Source organism: Heliangelus exortis, chromosome 1, assembly GCF_036169615.1.
Source record: "Heliangelus exortis chromosome 1, bHelExo1.hap1, whole genome shotgun sequence".
NCBI classification, from domain to species: Eukaryota; Metazoa; Chordata; class Aves; order Apodiformes; family Trochilidae; genus Heliangelus; species Heliangelus exortis.
Window position 1 is genome coordinate 188,561,638 of NC_092422.1, and position 17,076 is coordinate 188,578,713.

General features: G+C 37.0%; 1 protein-coding gene across 1 annotated transcript in view; it reads right to left on the bottom strand.

Annotated features, from left to right (window-relative positions):
- SEMA3A (semaphorin 3A) overlaps positions 1 to 17,076 on the bottom strand; it is a 165,727-nt gene that overhangs the window by 85,527 nt on the left and 63,124 nt on the right. Inside the window, exon 4 of the mRNA XM_071734053.1 lies at positions 13,591 to 13,710. Within this exon, the coding sequence (XP_071590154.1) occupies positions 13,591 to 13,710 (120 nt within the window). The remainder of the gene's footprint in view (positions 1 to 13,590; positions 13,711 to 17,076) is intronic.

The window sequence follows — 17,076 nt, forward strand, 5'->3', positions numbered from 1 at the left end:
AGGTCTGTAATCAGGCTGAATCAATCTGTATATGTTTTTACTGTGCCCAAGAAGTAAAAATATGTCTTATCTGATAAGCTGCAGTAAAGAAAACTGACATTAAGAAACCTGGTATTAGGACTTTTTTTCTTCTTTTTTTTGGCACTCAGACTTAAAATGTATGTAGGCTTGGCCCTTATGTACCTCAAGTGTCTTTGAAGGGCATCTACAGATTATTCAGTAGACAGATAGCTCCATCACTGCTATTTAGCTTGTCTGGGGATTTTCTTGGCCTGGAGATGTGGGATCATTTTCACATGACAGTGACTGGAGCTTCACCTTTCAAGAAATCTGAATTTCAGAGAGCAAAAACAATTAAGGCCAAACCACTTGGCCTCAGCACAAGCCTGGGGACTAGAGAAGAACTTGTAACATTGGTGTCACCCTCAACCAAATTGTGCAGCAGCTTTGCATATCACTGATAAGATGGTACCACCACTACTAGTTATCTTACTGGCATAAAAACACATACCAAAGTATAAAAAAGGCACATTTCTATCAAGAGTCCTTGATCTTTCCTTTATGTTTGCCAATACTTTCCTATCTGTATTGTGAGCAAAGGTTTTACAGAGACAGATTTTTTTAAATTTTTTTTTCCCCCCTGTTTTTTCAAAGAACATGATCAGGCAAAACATTTAAATAAGGGTAAACTTAAGGTATGTGAATAATGCCATTGCCTGGAGCAAGGCCAGAGTTTCAGGAGGAGAGCAAAGATCTGAACTTTACACCCACTTGCTTACATATGAAAAGGGCTCAGGTGAATAATCTATCTGGTGGATAGTTTCTCTTTAAAGAAAATACAAAACAGAATATACTGTGTATTTGTCATGGTCAGTTTGCATGATGTCAGGGAATTATTTTTAACATTAAAATCTATGCAGTAAGATTTCAGTCCAACAGAAATTACAGGGAAAAAGTAAATTTCTCTCATTTCTGTTGTGCTTTGGTTTGTGCTGCCCATGTCATATTCCCACTTCAGTGAGTGATGAGAAATGTTTATATCAAGAAAAAACCACTTGCTCAACTTTCCTGATGTGGTTTACATTAAACACAGAAAAAGGCAGCAAGCTTGTAATCTCTAAAAGCATCCTTCTGATGATTCAGAGTAAACTGTAAGCAAAACTCCACTCACTCATTACCAGGCTTTTAACTCCATGTAGCACAGAGGTGTGAAAAGGATTGTGTGAATTCTAATACTTCTCTCATCCTGAGTGGTGCTACTTGAACTTTGCACTCACACAGCACATGGAACTCTACTATGATAATTTTGACAATCTATTTCTTTTCAGTAATTTTGTCACTGTTCTTTTTAACCCAATAGCATAAACATTATTTTATATATATGAACAACCAAGATTGTTTTAAATTAAAATTAATGGGCACGTCTCCAAGTCCTCAGATTTCTGCCACCAATCATATTATACACTTATATGCAAGATATTCTGCACATCAACTAGATTGCTACAAGGCTGATATTTAATTCGCTTAATTAATTTCATTGTGAAGGCATGTTTGAAGCTACATTACTGAAGAATTCCTCCAAGGTAACCATTTAACAGCTAAGTAACCTTTAATTGCTTTGGTGTAATGATACACATCTAAGAGAGATATTGTTATACTGTGACATCTGAGTACTTTAACCTAAAGGTATTTATTAGCACTCCCATGCATGATTCATTATGGATCATATTTCATTAATGGAGAGTATTGTACTCTCATCTGATTATGTATTCACTAGTGTTTATTAACATATCTCCCTGAGTGTGACCATGTTGAACTCAGAGGAATCCATAGATTTTCAGAAATCACGTAGCGATTCTTAACTAAAATGTTTGCTGTATGACAACTCTTCTGGAACTCTTCTATCCGTTCACTATATAGGAAAAGAGTTGCTTAGGCCTGGACAATGTATATTGTTATGATTAGCCATGCAATACTTGAAAATAAAAGAAATGCAAATTAATGCTACACTGGAAGAATCACCAGTGTGATTTGTACTACTACGATGAGAAGACAGTCCAGACTTGTAGGTGATTGCAGAGGCACATAAATTAGAATAGATTAGATGACACAGCAAGTCCCTGCCAATTCTAGTAGGCAAGAATTCACCATGATACATTTATTCATTCTGCCCAATACTTCTTTTTAACTAAGTTTTCCTGTGGTGACTGCCATTTCATCCAATATGTTTCTCACATACTTTTCTGAATCACTGAGCTAAAGGAAAAACACATTTTTAAAGAAAAAGTTTCTTTCTGGAATAAATAAAAATAATAATTTGTCAATTGTCAATGGCAAATAATACGGAAATTGAAGAGAATGAAGCAGGTGTTGGCTCGTCTTTCCTTGAGTTTCCTAGTAATGGTGGAAAGTTATTCCCCCTTTTACAATGAAATGAGGCACTTAGGAAGTAGCTTACTCAAAGTCCAGAGAGGCATGATCGAGTCAGAGGCATGGATTTCATCTGAGTCAGGTCATAATCACTAAATTATTTGTTTTATATGAACAAGGGAGAGGTGACGGAAGGAAGAGAGGGGCACAGCACATTTCCCTCACAGAAATGGTATTTGTGGGAAGACAGAGATTCTGCATGGTTTATGCACGGGAGCTCAAAGAGGAGCCAGCACATTTCCAAACAGACTTCCTGAGAGCCACAAACAGAAAAGAAGTTGTTACTATGTAAGACAGTACTGAGAATGAATGGAAGAGTAAATACTCTTTTTTTTCCCAGCTGACTTCAAGTGGTTTTATTCTTAAATTCTGAGGGCAGAAAGAGTTGCTGTGAGTTGCATCACACAAGCAATAGGCATATGTGACAAGCACAAATATTTAAAATGCTGCCTGTTTTAGTACTATTCTTAATCTCCCAGTCTTTCAGCAGTAAACTGTCTAACTCTTCATGGCAAAAGTTATATGGATTAATGTACAAGGAAGATAATTATTTATGCCTATGCATTGGTTTAATGTCTGTTATTTTTAGATAATTTTATGCACAGTCCTGTGTTCCTTCCATGCACAAAGTACAAACTCTGTCTAAGATATGGCCCATTCCTGAAACTGGATTTTCTTCACGTTTATGGGTACTATTGCAGCAATCAAATATACATTGCTCTACTGGGTCTCTGTTCACATAAAAGTATTGTTTAAAGAAGGATGAAGGATTTTCACTCCTGTAAAACCTTTAAGATATTATGCCAGCAAAACGTGATGCAGAAAGATGAAGGGTTGCATGCTGATCAAAAGCATTTTCTTTATCCTTTGTAAAGGTATTCAGGAAAAGTTTTAAAGTGACACAATGGCTAAAACTGTATCTGCTCTTGTTTTGCAGAGATCATTCCTCTTGTAGCCATCTTCTCTATATGTATTGCATCTATAGAATTAATTCTTATTTGCTTTATTACATGGTTCGGTTAACTACCTACTGAAGAAGTAAAGTACTAATTGCTAATCAAAACATCAACACTTAGAATAATTTTCTTACTGAATTGTATAATAGTAGTATTTTACAATTTGAACATACTTTGTAACAGATTTGAGACACTTTTTGTAACCCAGGACAGAGAAAAAACTTGGGTTTCAAAACCTTATAAAATCAAGAGGCATCTGGAAAGTATTATGAATTCCATATAAACATGAGTCTACACATAAAAAAGAGGATGGTCAAGATAGCAAGAGAAGAACAATTATTTCCTGTTCCACCAGGCAGCTGCTGGAAATACCTATGTGCTGCTGTTTATTCACAAAAATAGTAGCTTCACCTGCAGTTGCTCTGCTTTTTATCAATGGGGAAATAAGATTTAATTATTGTAGAGAAGCCAGTTTTGTCATGCCAAATGCAGCTGTTGATTGAAAGAAAGAGATGCACAGGGAGCTTGGAAGCACACCAGAGGCCTCCCATCGTGGAAAGTGACTTTTTTCTTTGCTTCATCTGTTTGAAAGATTGCTTTTAAACCCATGAGTGTTCTCATCTTTCCTTTGGGAAAATGCCCCTTTTCTGGGAATTCTGAAGCAATGAGAGTCTTGCAGACAGAAGAAACATCAGGAGAAGGTTTTGAGGGAAAGCTCAGGCATGAGCTCATCATTGCTGAGCAGCCTGCAGCATGGCCAGACACAGCCTCTCTGGGCCCCTTTCTGGGACAAACTGCAGGCCAGTCACCATGCTGATGAAGCATTAAGCTCATACAACGTGAAAATGCAGAAACTATAAATATTAGTTTGGTCTGAAAGCATGAAAATAGACATTTTTTCAGACTTGCATCTAACTTTCAAGACTTAGGTATATCCTATGGCATTCAAAAATCAGGCCTGAAAGACACTTCACAACACAACAGCTCTCATAAAGTTTCAAAGACCAATGAAGTTAGTTAAAGTCAACAGGCTCTTGGTAAGGTCCTCATGTCTGAATATTTAATATAAATGGTTACTTTCCAGTTCTGTATTTCACAGCCCTGAGGCCTGTATGTGGAGCATCACCCACAGCTAAAACCTGCTGCAACTTGACCTTGGCTGTTTAAAGTCTATTTGACAAGATGTTTGTACTGAGCTACAAACACAATACAGTCACTTCCTTCAGCAGCAGCAATCACACTTAAAATGTGATTTTTCTGCATGAGGTCAGCCCCTGTCAGCTGAAGCCTTGTGACGTGGGTCCCACAATGAATATTACTTTGATGCTATCCAAATCCGAGCTCAGTAACTCCTTTTAATTTTGCTCCCTCCTGCACCTCTAAAGCAAGAAATAATTCTATTTATATGTCACTTCCTCAATTAAGTCAGTCTGTGTTATAGGCTGGCTTTATACTGGTTTTATTACACTGGTTTCCCAACAGATGGTGGTTTGTTATTTTATTTTTTTTCTTCCCCATGTTGGTTGGGAGATCAAAGGATTCAGCCATACTTCTCTTTTGTTTCAGGAGGTGTGTGGATGAAATTTTGCAAATGTTACATGACTGTGAAGTTGGGTTAATGTTTTCAATTGTTACTCTAACCAGAGGCAGAAGCTGAACTTCTATGCTACTAGAAACATTATGGGCTCTGTTGATGAACGAATGTAGTATTTCCACACAGAAAACCTGATCAACATCTTAACATTATTTCCACCTCACAAAAGTACAGTCTAAGCTAAAAAATTAATTAGGAAGACTATCATCTCATGGTAAAGTAAGGTAATCATGTGCCAGTGGGAACATTTGCATTATGGAAATAAAGAATTAACCATAGCATCCTTTAATTGATAGGAGAAATAATGAACATCCAAATGCAAACAGTGGGCATATCTTCAGCTCCTCTGGTAGCAATCACTAAGATTAGTTTTCCTAAAGGAGTCACAAAACTCTGTCATCAGTCTAAAACTGATAGAAACTAATGTTTCTTCTGTGACCACAAGAATAAAGAGTGAACCTCACGCTTCACTGCACCAGTGTAAGTCATAGAGAAGCACCAAGAAAAAACACCCCACATTTGAAACAAAAAATTAACCCCCTATCCTAAGACTGTTTTTAACTTGAATCACTCATTATCTGAGCACATTGTTACTCATGGTTTTAATACATGGACTCACAAACCAAGACATGGCATGTAGTATAAGTGAAAATCCACTCCATGGTTCTGCCTGTGCCCATGTGCACGCTCCACTCTGCACATTTGCTTCCATGGAGGTCTTTTTCTGTCTCACTCAGTTTTTTTCTCTCCTCCACCAGCATAAACAAAAGTTTTCCCACAGTTCTGAGACTCATTTCTTTGAACCTAATGAATATGTCAACTGGCTTTAGTTTCTTATTCATGGAAGTCATTCAGCTGTGCCATACTGTATACAGTTCTCCACTGTAATCAACCAGCATTTCTCAGCCACAGAAGGTGAAAGCCATGTCTGGTGAGGGAACAATGCTCTTCTCAGTTGTCTCACTGGAAGCATGTTAGTGCATAGATTCCTCTGATTAGGAGGCAGGTGATTCAGATTTGACACCATCATTCGCACTGAACTCTTTTGCACTGAGAAAATCTCCCAAAATTTCTGCATTGACAGTTACTTTGTGCAAGCTGTTTGCTTGTTTATTTGTTGTTTTTTTTTTTTTTAACAGTGTAGGAGAATATGCAGGATGGTGCTACTGTCAAGCTTCATTTTGGGTCTTTAGTGATCAGACCAGATCCATGGAAACACTGACACTCTACAGTGTCTACTCCTTACCAACTCTCTCTCATTAAGGATGTTTTCAAGTAAAACCAAACTGTAGAGTGTTGGAACATCACCTGTGGGGTGGCTTTTATTTACATTTTCTTTTAAGCTTATATATAAAGCAACTTTAAGGTAATATGGTTCCTTAAGAATAAACCAGGAGGTCTGCCGTAGCAATTTGCTTATAATTACCAAATCCTTAACAAAAGGTGGTTGCTGAATAGCTGCACTGATCAGTCTTGAATAATACTAGAGGTTTCATTAGGGGATTCTCCTGTACAACAAATTGCCCTTGTAGTTGTAATTTCCATGTCTTTGTTCTGCTTCTTATCTTATCTTGCACCTCCCCTATATATGACTTACTAAAGAGCAGTGATTTCATTTTGCCTAAGCTATTTATGTCTGTAGACTGAAGAATAAGGGTGAAAAAATAAAATAGCAAACCACTCCATTTTGACTTGTGATAGTTTAAAACTTGAAATAATTTCCTGCAGGTAAACGTCTGACTTGTAAATCTCAGAGTGAACCTCAGACATAATTACTGACTTTCTGTCACTTTAGACATAAATAGACTCCAAATTGCTTAGGTGTAATTATGAAATATGCAAGGGCAGGACAGAATGCATTAAATGACATCTGAAAACCTACGATGTTCACATTTCCTGTCAATGACTAAAGCATGACCCCTTTGCTAAATACTTTTCCCAAAAAAACTGTATTTGTACTGTATCTGAATTTAAAGAAACTGAGTGAGATTCTGTGCATGTACATGATTTAGAATAATCTTATTCTTACAAATATATCTTTCTGTTGGTACATGGAAGATCAAATGGATCAGCTAGTTGCCAAATATTCCACTGTCATAAAGGCACATCCTTCTGAATTGAATATGTCAGGATAATGAACACTAGCTGCTAATTTAAAGTATTATACTTTTAACTGCATGGTTTACATCAAAGTTTAGAAGGCATTATAATTCATATTAGGAAATTGATTTTTATCTTGTTTAAAAAAAAACCCTTGGAAAAAAATATCTTTTGAAAATTTTCTATTCAGTATCTCACTTTACTGAGGATGAAATATCTGCAGCAGCTGTGGAGAGTTTGCCAACAGTGAGGGGCAGGAAAGTCATTGCCACCATGTGTACTCTTCAGTTGAGAGAAGTTTACCTCATAAATTAAACTACTCTGACAGCTGAATTATCACACAAAGCCTAACAGACCTACTTTAAAGGATATACTGTAGAAATAAATTTTTATTGGAATTATATTTTGGTTGTGGGAGACAGGATGGAGTTTTGAAAAATCTGAATGTTCATGGTTTGAGTTCTCTTTTAGCAAACCATAGTTCAAAATGCAGCTAAATCAAAGGAGATCTGCAGTGTATTCAAAGACAGGTCGTCATAAAAAATGTCTAACCATGAACCCTATACCTATTTGTTTATAAAGGGGTTTAGAGAGTTTTTCAAAAAGTCTTTTAGATGGGAATCGAGTTACCTTTTTATAGTGACCTTCAACTTCTGTAACTTTATCAGAAGACAATAGCACAGAACAAGAGGTGCCATTTGTAACACTGAGCTAATAAAACATAAAGCATGCTCCTGCATGATGGTGCTTAAAACTCTGTAGAATTTCCATCAACACATCCTGGTTTCCTTACAGTAATATTTGTTAGGTCCTAACTGAGCCAATGACTCGCTTAGGTTGTCTAACAAGAAAGGACTGCCATATTCTTTGTCCCTTCTCTGTTCTCCTGTAAATACTGTCATTGGGAAATTCCCATAGCATATCCCTTCTCAACCAATGACACAGTGAATTATGGCTTGGAAGAAGAATAATATGCCATATATAGCTACATATAACTGTATATAAGACTATACACTCCCAAAATGCTAGAAAGGTTGTAGCATGACAAGATTTATTCTTTTTAACAAGTGGAGGTAAATTGTTCATTTGTGAAAAGCCTGATTTTATGCAGAGTTATCACACAGAGTAGGCTAGGGGACTGGAAATTGATGTCATGTGGAAAAGCAGAAGTGATGGTTTGCAGATCCAGAAACCTCCAGAGGAATCAAGCCCCTTAATATTGTGATTTTGGCAACTGACCCTGGACTGATGCGTGCCTAATGCTGACACTATCCTATTGCCTGCCATACTCCAGTCAAGAAACATCAGTACAGCAAAAAGGGCCAGTACCTGGAATTTCCCAATAGAGCGGAAATCATCATCCTGCTTTTTATAAAACATGGTGAAATTCAGCAGCCCTTAAACATCTAAGAGATGTTTTCTTTTTTTCCCATGGCAAAACTACCCAGGTGGTTGAAAGAAGTGCTCTAAAAGTTACAGACATTGTGCATATGCTAGGGATCTGTCACTTCAGTTTTATTTTCATGTACGATTATTACAGGGTACCTAGTGGTTTGAAAGGTTAAAGTATTGCTGAACTAAAACTGGATGTTAAAGTCTTGAACTAGATCTTCCTTTATTAGTATTTCTTTGTGATTACAGTGATGGTTAGAACCAGTATGTCATAGATAATTTTTATATCACACAATTGTTTTATCACAAATGAAGATTATCCTTTAGAAGTGTCCTTTGCTTTCATATTTGCTCTCTATATTTGGTAAGCATATAAAACCCATATAAAGGTATAATTAATTAGATGGAAAGCAAATTAGCCTGAGGTGATTCTGAAGTTAAAAGATTACTTGCTTAAGTGTTTCAGTTAAAACCCACAGGTCAGAATCTTAACTGATGTAAACTGACAGAGCTCTGCTGTCTTCAATGAAGTTAGGCCAATTTATGCTACATGTGCTACTACTGAAGTAAATGTTTCACCCTGAATGTTATAGTAGATAATGAAACACAAGATGTTTTCTGCCATCAGTAGCACTGGTCCTTCAAGTAATGTGTTCCCTCTCAGTAATTCTCTCAGGAAAAAAAAGCTCTTCCTTCACTATATATCTACACATATACAGACAGACAAAAAAATAAATGCATAAAAGTATCAGAACAGGATGTCTATTACTAACAAATGCACTCTAGACCTCTTCTAATGTGAAGTACAGAAGGGATAAAAAATGGAAAGTACAAATGAGCAAAATTTTATGTGTTGAACCAAAGATTTTTAAAATACAGAGAGTCCGGAAAAAGCAAATATGTTACAGGTGGTAGCGTTATGTAACTTCATATGCAATAACTTAAATGTTTTATGTACATCATAAATCTTAACTAAATTTAGAGCTTCTTTATTGATTAAGAATGAGAAATAACCTGCAAGTAAAGTGATACCAGATATTTTAAGTTCATCCAGTTAAAAATGAGTTTTAACCTGTTGGACAATGACAAAAAATTTGAAATTAGGAGACCATAAAAGAAGACAGGTTAGTTCTTCAGACAGCATCTATTGAATTACCTCTCTGTTGAAGAAACCCTAATGTTTTCCTGCTGAGGATCTGGCAAACTATTTTGTACAGCTCTTGCAATGCCTGTCTGAGCGTTAAAAAAAAAGGTTCTATAGGGCATTCTCCATACCTCCACCTGTATGTAAGGGTTAGGGGAATGGAAAATCCTGTTCTTTCCTTAACAGGACTGTTCCTTGCTGGTTCACACAAACTACCCCAAAGGGAATGCTGGGGAAAGGGGAGCAGGGCTCCTTCCCCCTGTGCAGGCACACACAGTCGGGTGCATTCTGCATCCTGTTGCAATTTTCTAGAGGGTTTAATGCACCTCTGTGTCTCTCTGCAGTTGGATTTGTTCCTTTCAAGCACAGATCTGACTTGTTTAATTTTGCAGCCGTTAAGTACAACATTCCTGAACATCCAACCCTGTTTCCTCAGAAGTCAGTGACAGCAGAACATGGTTTTACTGATTACTTTCTTGTTTTGTCTGGTATTTGGTTTCTTGTACTATATTGCGTTATGTGGAGAGAATGTCACATGTTGCCTAACCCCAGATCCCTGAAGATGGTTTAAAAGTCTATGTTAGGATATCTCACCTAAACCCAGACATATACAATATCGACATCTGCATAGGAGACAGTTTGCTTCATTCAGTGAAGGTACAAAAATATTTTCTCCAGTGTAAGATCCCAAGCTTTAAATTAGGCCCTCTTCAGGTATTTTCTGTGTATACACATGCTTTGTCCTCTCTAAATGTGTTCTTTCCTGCTTACTCATGGCTATTCAAACATGAACTTTATTCTTTCCAAATACTGTGGCTATTCACGTACACATCTGGAATGCATTTAAGCAAAGATTAGTCTGCTTTACTCCTTAGACTGTGGTGTAATTCACAACATATTAGGTTGTATACATTTGCACAGATAATTTTTAATCAGATGCACAGCATGCTGTTCACATCCTTTTACCTTTTTTATTACTATTTCTGATACTGTACTTCATCAAACTCAATTAGAACCGCCTAATTTTATCACTAGACATGGTTTTCTTTAAGTATGGAATGGGGCTATGATACACTCCTTCATATTGAAGAAATATTCAACAGATATAACAATTCATATTCTCATTATTTTATGACTGTCACACAAAGTAATTTATCACTAGTCATAAAAATTGTACCACATTCCAGTCTCCTGCAACATTCTCCAATTGCATCCAGTGTCTCCTCCATCACTTGCCACTCATTCTTTAGATTTCACTTCTCCATCGTCTTCAGTTTGACACACATGGATTTCCTTTCCTCTATCAGTCTCATGCAGGTGGGTTATATTCAGAGCTCACACAAACAAGCAGTCTTATTAGACATTAGATGCATTCCCTGACTATTTCCCTAATCAGTTCACATTTACCTCTCTGACTGCTTGAGAAACAAATAATGAGATAGTGAAGTCAGCTAATTTTCCACAAGTGTTGTGGCAGAAAAATGAATCTTCAGGAAATGTTTTCAATGGCATTTTTTTTAAACTCAAAAATCAAGTACTTGCCTTCAGTTATACTTTTTACCTTTTTTAGTATGCTATGGAGGTATAAACTATACATGATACAGAAGCAGACCCTTTGACGAGTCCAGTGCTGCTGTCTGACATGACAACATGAACCATCTGGCTCTCACAGATGCAGTGTGCAGGGGTGTGGGGGTTAATATTGTATTTCTTTCCTCTCATTCCTGGTGTCTCTAATAGCTGCTGTCAATCAATCCTCCTCTTCCCCAGCTCCTGGAGGAGACGCACATTTGAAATTCCTGCCTAGGTGGTATGGGAAAGGGAAGGAGCAGTGTCTAGCTGAAAGACAGATAGAAGCCAGACTATTTTCCATTGCAACCTTAATAAATTCATTTATTTTTCTGATTTTCACCTTTGCAAGGGACAGGGCCCAGGCTGACTGTCAGATCTGTCAAAGCCTGAGAAGACTTGGCTACTTCTGCCTCCTGCCTGACTCTCCATGGGCAAACCTGGGTGGAGAAGGCAGTGACACCCCCTGAACCACTGTCCAGAGGATACAGAAAATTGTGACACTGAAAAGGCAGGTGAAGATGATTTCACTCATAGCTTAAGTAGGAAAAGGAAACAAAAAGCTAGCAGTGTCCACAGCAGTTCAGATAAACATATTCCTGACTTCCCTGGTTTGCAAAAGTGAAACCAAACATCATTAGAATGATTCAACCACACTAAGACTAACAGACTTAATGTGTAAATGACCAAAAAAGTAACAAATTTGATTTTGTTGACAGTTAGGAACAGCTAAAAAAAAGCTAAAACAAACATCTTCTTTCAGATGCAGGGCCAAAAACATCATTGACTCAAGTCTTTCAAAATTCAGAATGTTAAGCCAAGGTTGGATCTGGCCTCTCATATCCGATCACCCTTTCTATAAATCCTTGATAAAGTGTGTGTTAGTTTTATGGTACAGTCATAAAACAGCCAAATGTAGACATAAATGACCTCATACCAGCTATCTCTCTGCAGATAGATTCACTTGGCAGAGAGCCAAGGATTGATTGACACACATCTTACGGAACTAGAGTTAATTAATATGTCTACCAATTCCCAAATGGATCTCAGGAAGCAGAGAATCTGTTTAATGCAGTAAGCAACGACATACTGTGTGTGGTCAAGAGACAATCACTAATTGCCAAGAATGCATTGTAGAATAAAACATTAAAGAATATGAAAAAAACCCAGGAGATTCTACTTTGCAGCCCCCTTATCCCTTCAAAACCTTGTGCTTAGAACAGTTTAAAGACTCGTGTTTCAAATAGCAAAAGACATTTTTATTGGGAAAAATTGTTCCCACACTATAAAGTCAACAATCAAAAGGTTTGTTAATTTTTCTACAACAAATAGTTCAGTCCTCATTCATTTAACAATGAGTTCTTCTTTTAGTGAAATCTTCAAACTTGAATTACAACACTGTAAGGTAACTTGAAAGAGCTGTTCCTCAGAGATCACAGAAGTTATTGATAACACATCTATGGATATACCAGTAAAGCATATCCATAAATTAAGCAACTTCTGAAAAAACACTAAAAGCCTGGTTGCTAAACTGAAAAAGTCCACGAGGCAATACTCAGTTAAGACAAAAGGAAAATGAAGTAAAACAGACTAGTTTTTAGAACAGAAAAATAAAAGATTGGGTTTTTTAGAGAGAAAAAGCATTAAAATGGACTAGAGAGGCATTCTAATCACTAGCCAGGTAAACCTACACAGTTCCATTGCTTTCTGTAGGTAATACTGTTTTTCACCAGGGAAGACCATGGTTATGATGAACACTGATGAAACAATGCAAGAGCAACTGCAAGCTTGCTGCAGCACTAAGCAAAAAGCAGCAAACCACAGATTTAAAAAAATGGGGGAGAGAGAAAAAAAATATTTATTTTTCACTAAAAAGTAGAGAAACAAAACCTAGGTCACCTAAGAAAAACTGTCAGTGTGTAAAGTTGAGAAGTAGGATTTATGAATGTGTGACAGTATTTTAACTCCCAGATGGAAAAAAGAAAAAAAGCTGCCAGGGTGTCAGACTGTACTGACTGATAGAAAACTAGAGGACAGACTCAGCTCCAGAATAAACACACAGGCTGAATTATGCCTCTTATAGCTGGTATCTGTCCTGAGGGGAAAAAAAAAAAAAAAGAAAAGAAAAAAAAGAAAAAAGTGTTTTTAACTTTATGTAGTGTTTTTAACTTTAGGTTGGGGTTATTCATATTTATTTAAGTCCCTGGGTGAAAAGATGCTGTGTAGGAGAGAAAAGAACAGCTTCCACTGTGATTTATCAATCAGCACGTCAGCACCTGATTTGGGAGCACATCTTACCAGATCCATTCACTGAGCCACAGAAACTAGTGAGAAGGAGATGATGACTAAACACCATTAAAGATTAAAAAGAGGAAAAGTAAAAATATTGCTTTAACATAGTTTACCTCAGGATGGCTTCCAACTTCAATATAGGTGCAGACTGGATGAAAAGCCCCTGTTCCACAGGCATACAAGTGGGTTTGGTTGTAAGCCTTAAGCACCTTGATGAAATTAGCACATTCTCTCTGCAAGAAAAAGAGGAGAAAAAAATATCCACAAAGTTAATTCAGTGATTATGACTACTGGGAGCTCTTCTGTGTTAGGGATGCATTGCTGGATGAACAGATTTTAAAAGTGTGATCATTTCATGCTGTTTATAAGCTTGTTTAATGCTAAGCATTTAATAAATAGCCTGATTTAAATTGTCTTTGGTTGTGGCTTAAAAACACTGACCTTTGAAGAAATTATAAAAGACACCCCCCCCAAAATGCTGATTTTTGCTTCAGACATGGTTCATCTTCATAATTTATACTATTGCCATGTTTGTAAGGCAAAACCCATGTACAGAACTGTGTCAGAATGAAATAATGAAGAAAAATGGACCAACTGTTTGTTTGTATTCAATTAAGTAACAATTAGAAGTAACATGGGCCAGATGGAAGGAGTTCATGAAAAACAAATCATTGATACATTTCTAACAACAATATGAATGCTGCCTCACTCCCATTTGTCTATATTTAGGGGCCAGTTTTACAAAGATGAATACATATGCTATACTTGAGTGCAGTCGTTGACAATGCCTAGAATAGAAGCTTTGCAAGACTTCAACATTTCATTTTCTACCTAAGTAACAGATTATGGCAATGTACTAAACAGAGCATCCAGAGAAAGGCATACAGAGTCTTACTGTGTCCTTGGCTTACCATTGATAACTAAGATAGAAGAGAAAACATAGAGACAGTTAAGCTAATCCAACAGGAAATTGAAAGAAATAGAGATGGATGTTACCAGGGGTCTCTCTTAATTCTTTCCATTCTGACCTTTCTTAATAAAAACATACTTAGTTTTTGGTCCATACATATTCTTCCTCCCACACATATATAAACATGAACATACATTTATTATAGCTATCCACAGGCTGCCGTCCATTGTCACAGTGTTAGAGTACTATAAAAATATCTGGCATAAATCATTAAAATTACAATGCATGTTTTGATATTGTTCATAATACTTTAGTCCTTTGATCCTTTTAATAAAAGAAATATGGAAACCCCATGAAGGTGTGTTTTACCTGCATGGGTAAAATTGAGCAAACACTGTAAATTCATGTAACATTAAAAATGAACAAAATGGAAATGGATCCTTTTATAAGGATCTGACCTTGCCTCTCCATAATTTAAAACTGACCAATGATTTGCACATTATTAAATAATTCAGAATTTTCTCACTTAAAAGTTGTCAAATTTTACCACAACACTACTTCAGCAGGAGAGGGCTTTGTCTTTTCTGGTTTGGTATATCATGACTTTAAAAACGTCTTTGTGGTCTCCTACTATGGTGTGTTAAGAGTTGTTAAAAATTACCTGCCTGAAGAATATGAAACATCAGAGGCCAGTGGACACTTACCTTTGCAAAAAAGCTGTGAGTACAGGGATTAGACCCAGAGCCTGCATGAAGCAAAACCAGATTGTGCTGATTTCAGAGGAGCTATTCTGATTTATAGGAACATGCCACCTGTGACTATATGCATTCACTAAACACTGTTCAGCTGCTTATCTATAATATACATCAAGAAGGTATTAGACAGCTAATACTTTAAAGGTGAGATGGAAAACCCTACTTAGTTTAGGGGCAGAGTCCTTTTTGATTCCTATGGATGGAGATTAAGAAAAATTCTATCATCAGCTTCACTGAATTATTGCAGATTAGCCAGGAGGGTGCATGGGATGGGGTGAGAATTAACTCTCTCTTAGCTAAATTTTAGCTTCAAGTGTTCAGGACTGATAGTACATAGTAGTGTCACTATATTAACATCATTAACTCTGGATTTATAATGTATTTCCAAAAAGAGATGTGGCTTAGTCATCCCTGCTTTTAAGCACTACTTAATTACCTCTACATGTTTTTTTAGCATAGGTTCTTAAGAAATAAACAATCTAGTTAAACAACAGGGAAGAAAAATACCTGAAGCAGTAAACCTTTGACTATGATAAATACATCTATATAAGATTTAAAATTGCTAGTCCAGTTCAGACTGATCTTATATCTTCCTTGTGTTTTATAGCTGCACAAAGGAACCATTAAGATCATTCAGTGAATTCTCATACACCTCCCTAACAGATCAGGTTTCTTTATATATTTTACATGATTGTAAAAAAATAAATAAAGAGCGGTATTAAACCACAATAAATGACATCAAAGTAATGTTATAGTTCTGATTTAAGCCCTTGTCAACTCAGGAAGTTCAAAGTGAAGCTCCTGCCCTGCCAGGGAGACAGTGCTACTCTCCCTGGAACAATAGCAACAAGCACATGGATTTCAGTTCCAGGGTAATCAGGTTCTTTCCTTTGTTTAATTGTGTTCAAGTACAGCTGCACAGGTGCAGCCCCATGTGTGCAAACGTTGTACCTGTGCATTTGATGTTCTGAGCAAGAGTTTGCTTTGTGATGGTGAATGTTGTTTTCCCAGTTTATATGACTTGAGGAAGAAAAAGCTGTCAATTAATCTGTAACAACTTTAACAGCTTTGAATGATACACTCGGACTCCAAATCTCAGCACACATGAATGAAAAAGAAGAAACATGTGTGTGCATTGAATCCAATTTGCATCCACCATTACATGAGACCTGGGTGACTGACTCACGTTTTCTGTTTCTATTTCCCCATTCCTGCCCTCAGTACAAGGCTCCCACAATGGCATCCAGGCACCACCACTCATGAAACTTGGCAGAGAGCTCTGCCAGTCCTGACACCAGTGGCTACGTCAACTTGACTACAAAGCAACTCCTCGACCCCCTTGGCTGGAGGCCTGGAATCACTTGGGTGTCTCCAGCTGGGCTTATCCCACTTGGCAGCAGCATCACCCTTTGCCAGACCCCCAGGCCAGAGCTATATTGTTAGTGTGAAGGTCTCTGCCAGCAGAACCAGGCATTTCACTACATGATCTCAGAGTGTAAGGCACTGGAAAGGAGACAAAGACAACAAAAGAAATGCATTATCTTGGAAAAAACAGCAGGTAGGAGAAAATATCCATTGGAGGAAGAGGAAGTAACCCAGAGCTAGAATCTGTAAGAAACAAATTGACAGGGAACTTGAACACTGTGTCTGCATGTGAGTTCAGCCCCCCACTACCTTTGAATCCATTTTCACTTTCCCTGGTAAAGGGATGTTTCTGGACATATCCATACCCACTGAGTATTGTTCTTTGTCAAGTAAAACAGCTGAAGGAAAAAAAAAAAAAGACTTTAAAATATTATTTTCCAGTTGGAAATCAGATTTTTTAGTTTTTTTTTTTCATAATGAAAGCAGGGGGGTGTGGGAGTTTAAAAATACTCTTAGCCTAATAATATGAATAAAATAATATGAATAATATGAATAAAAGGTTTGCAAAG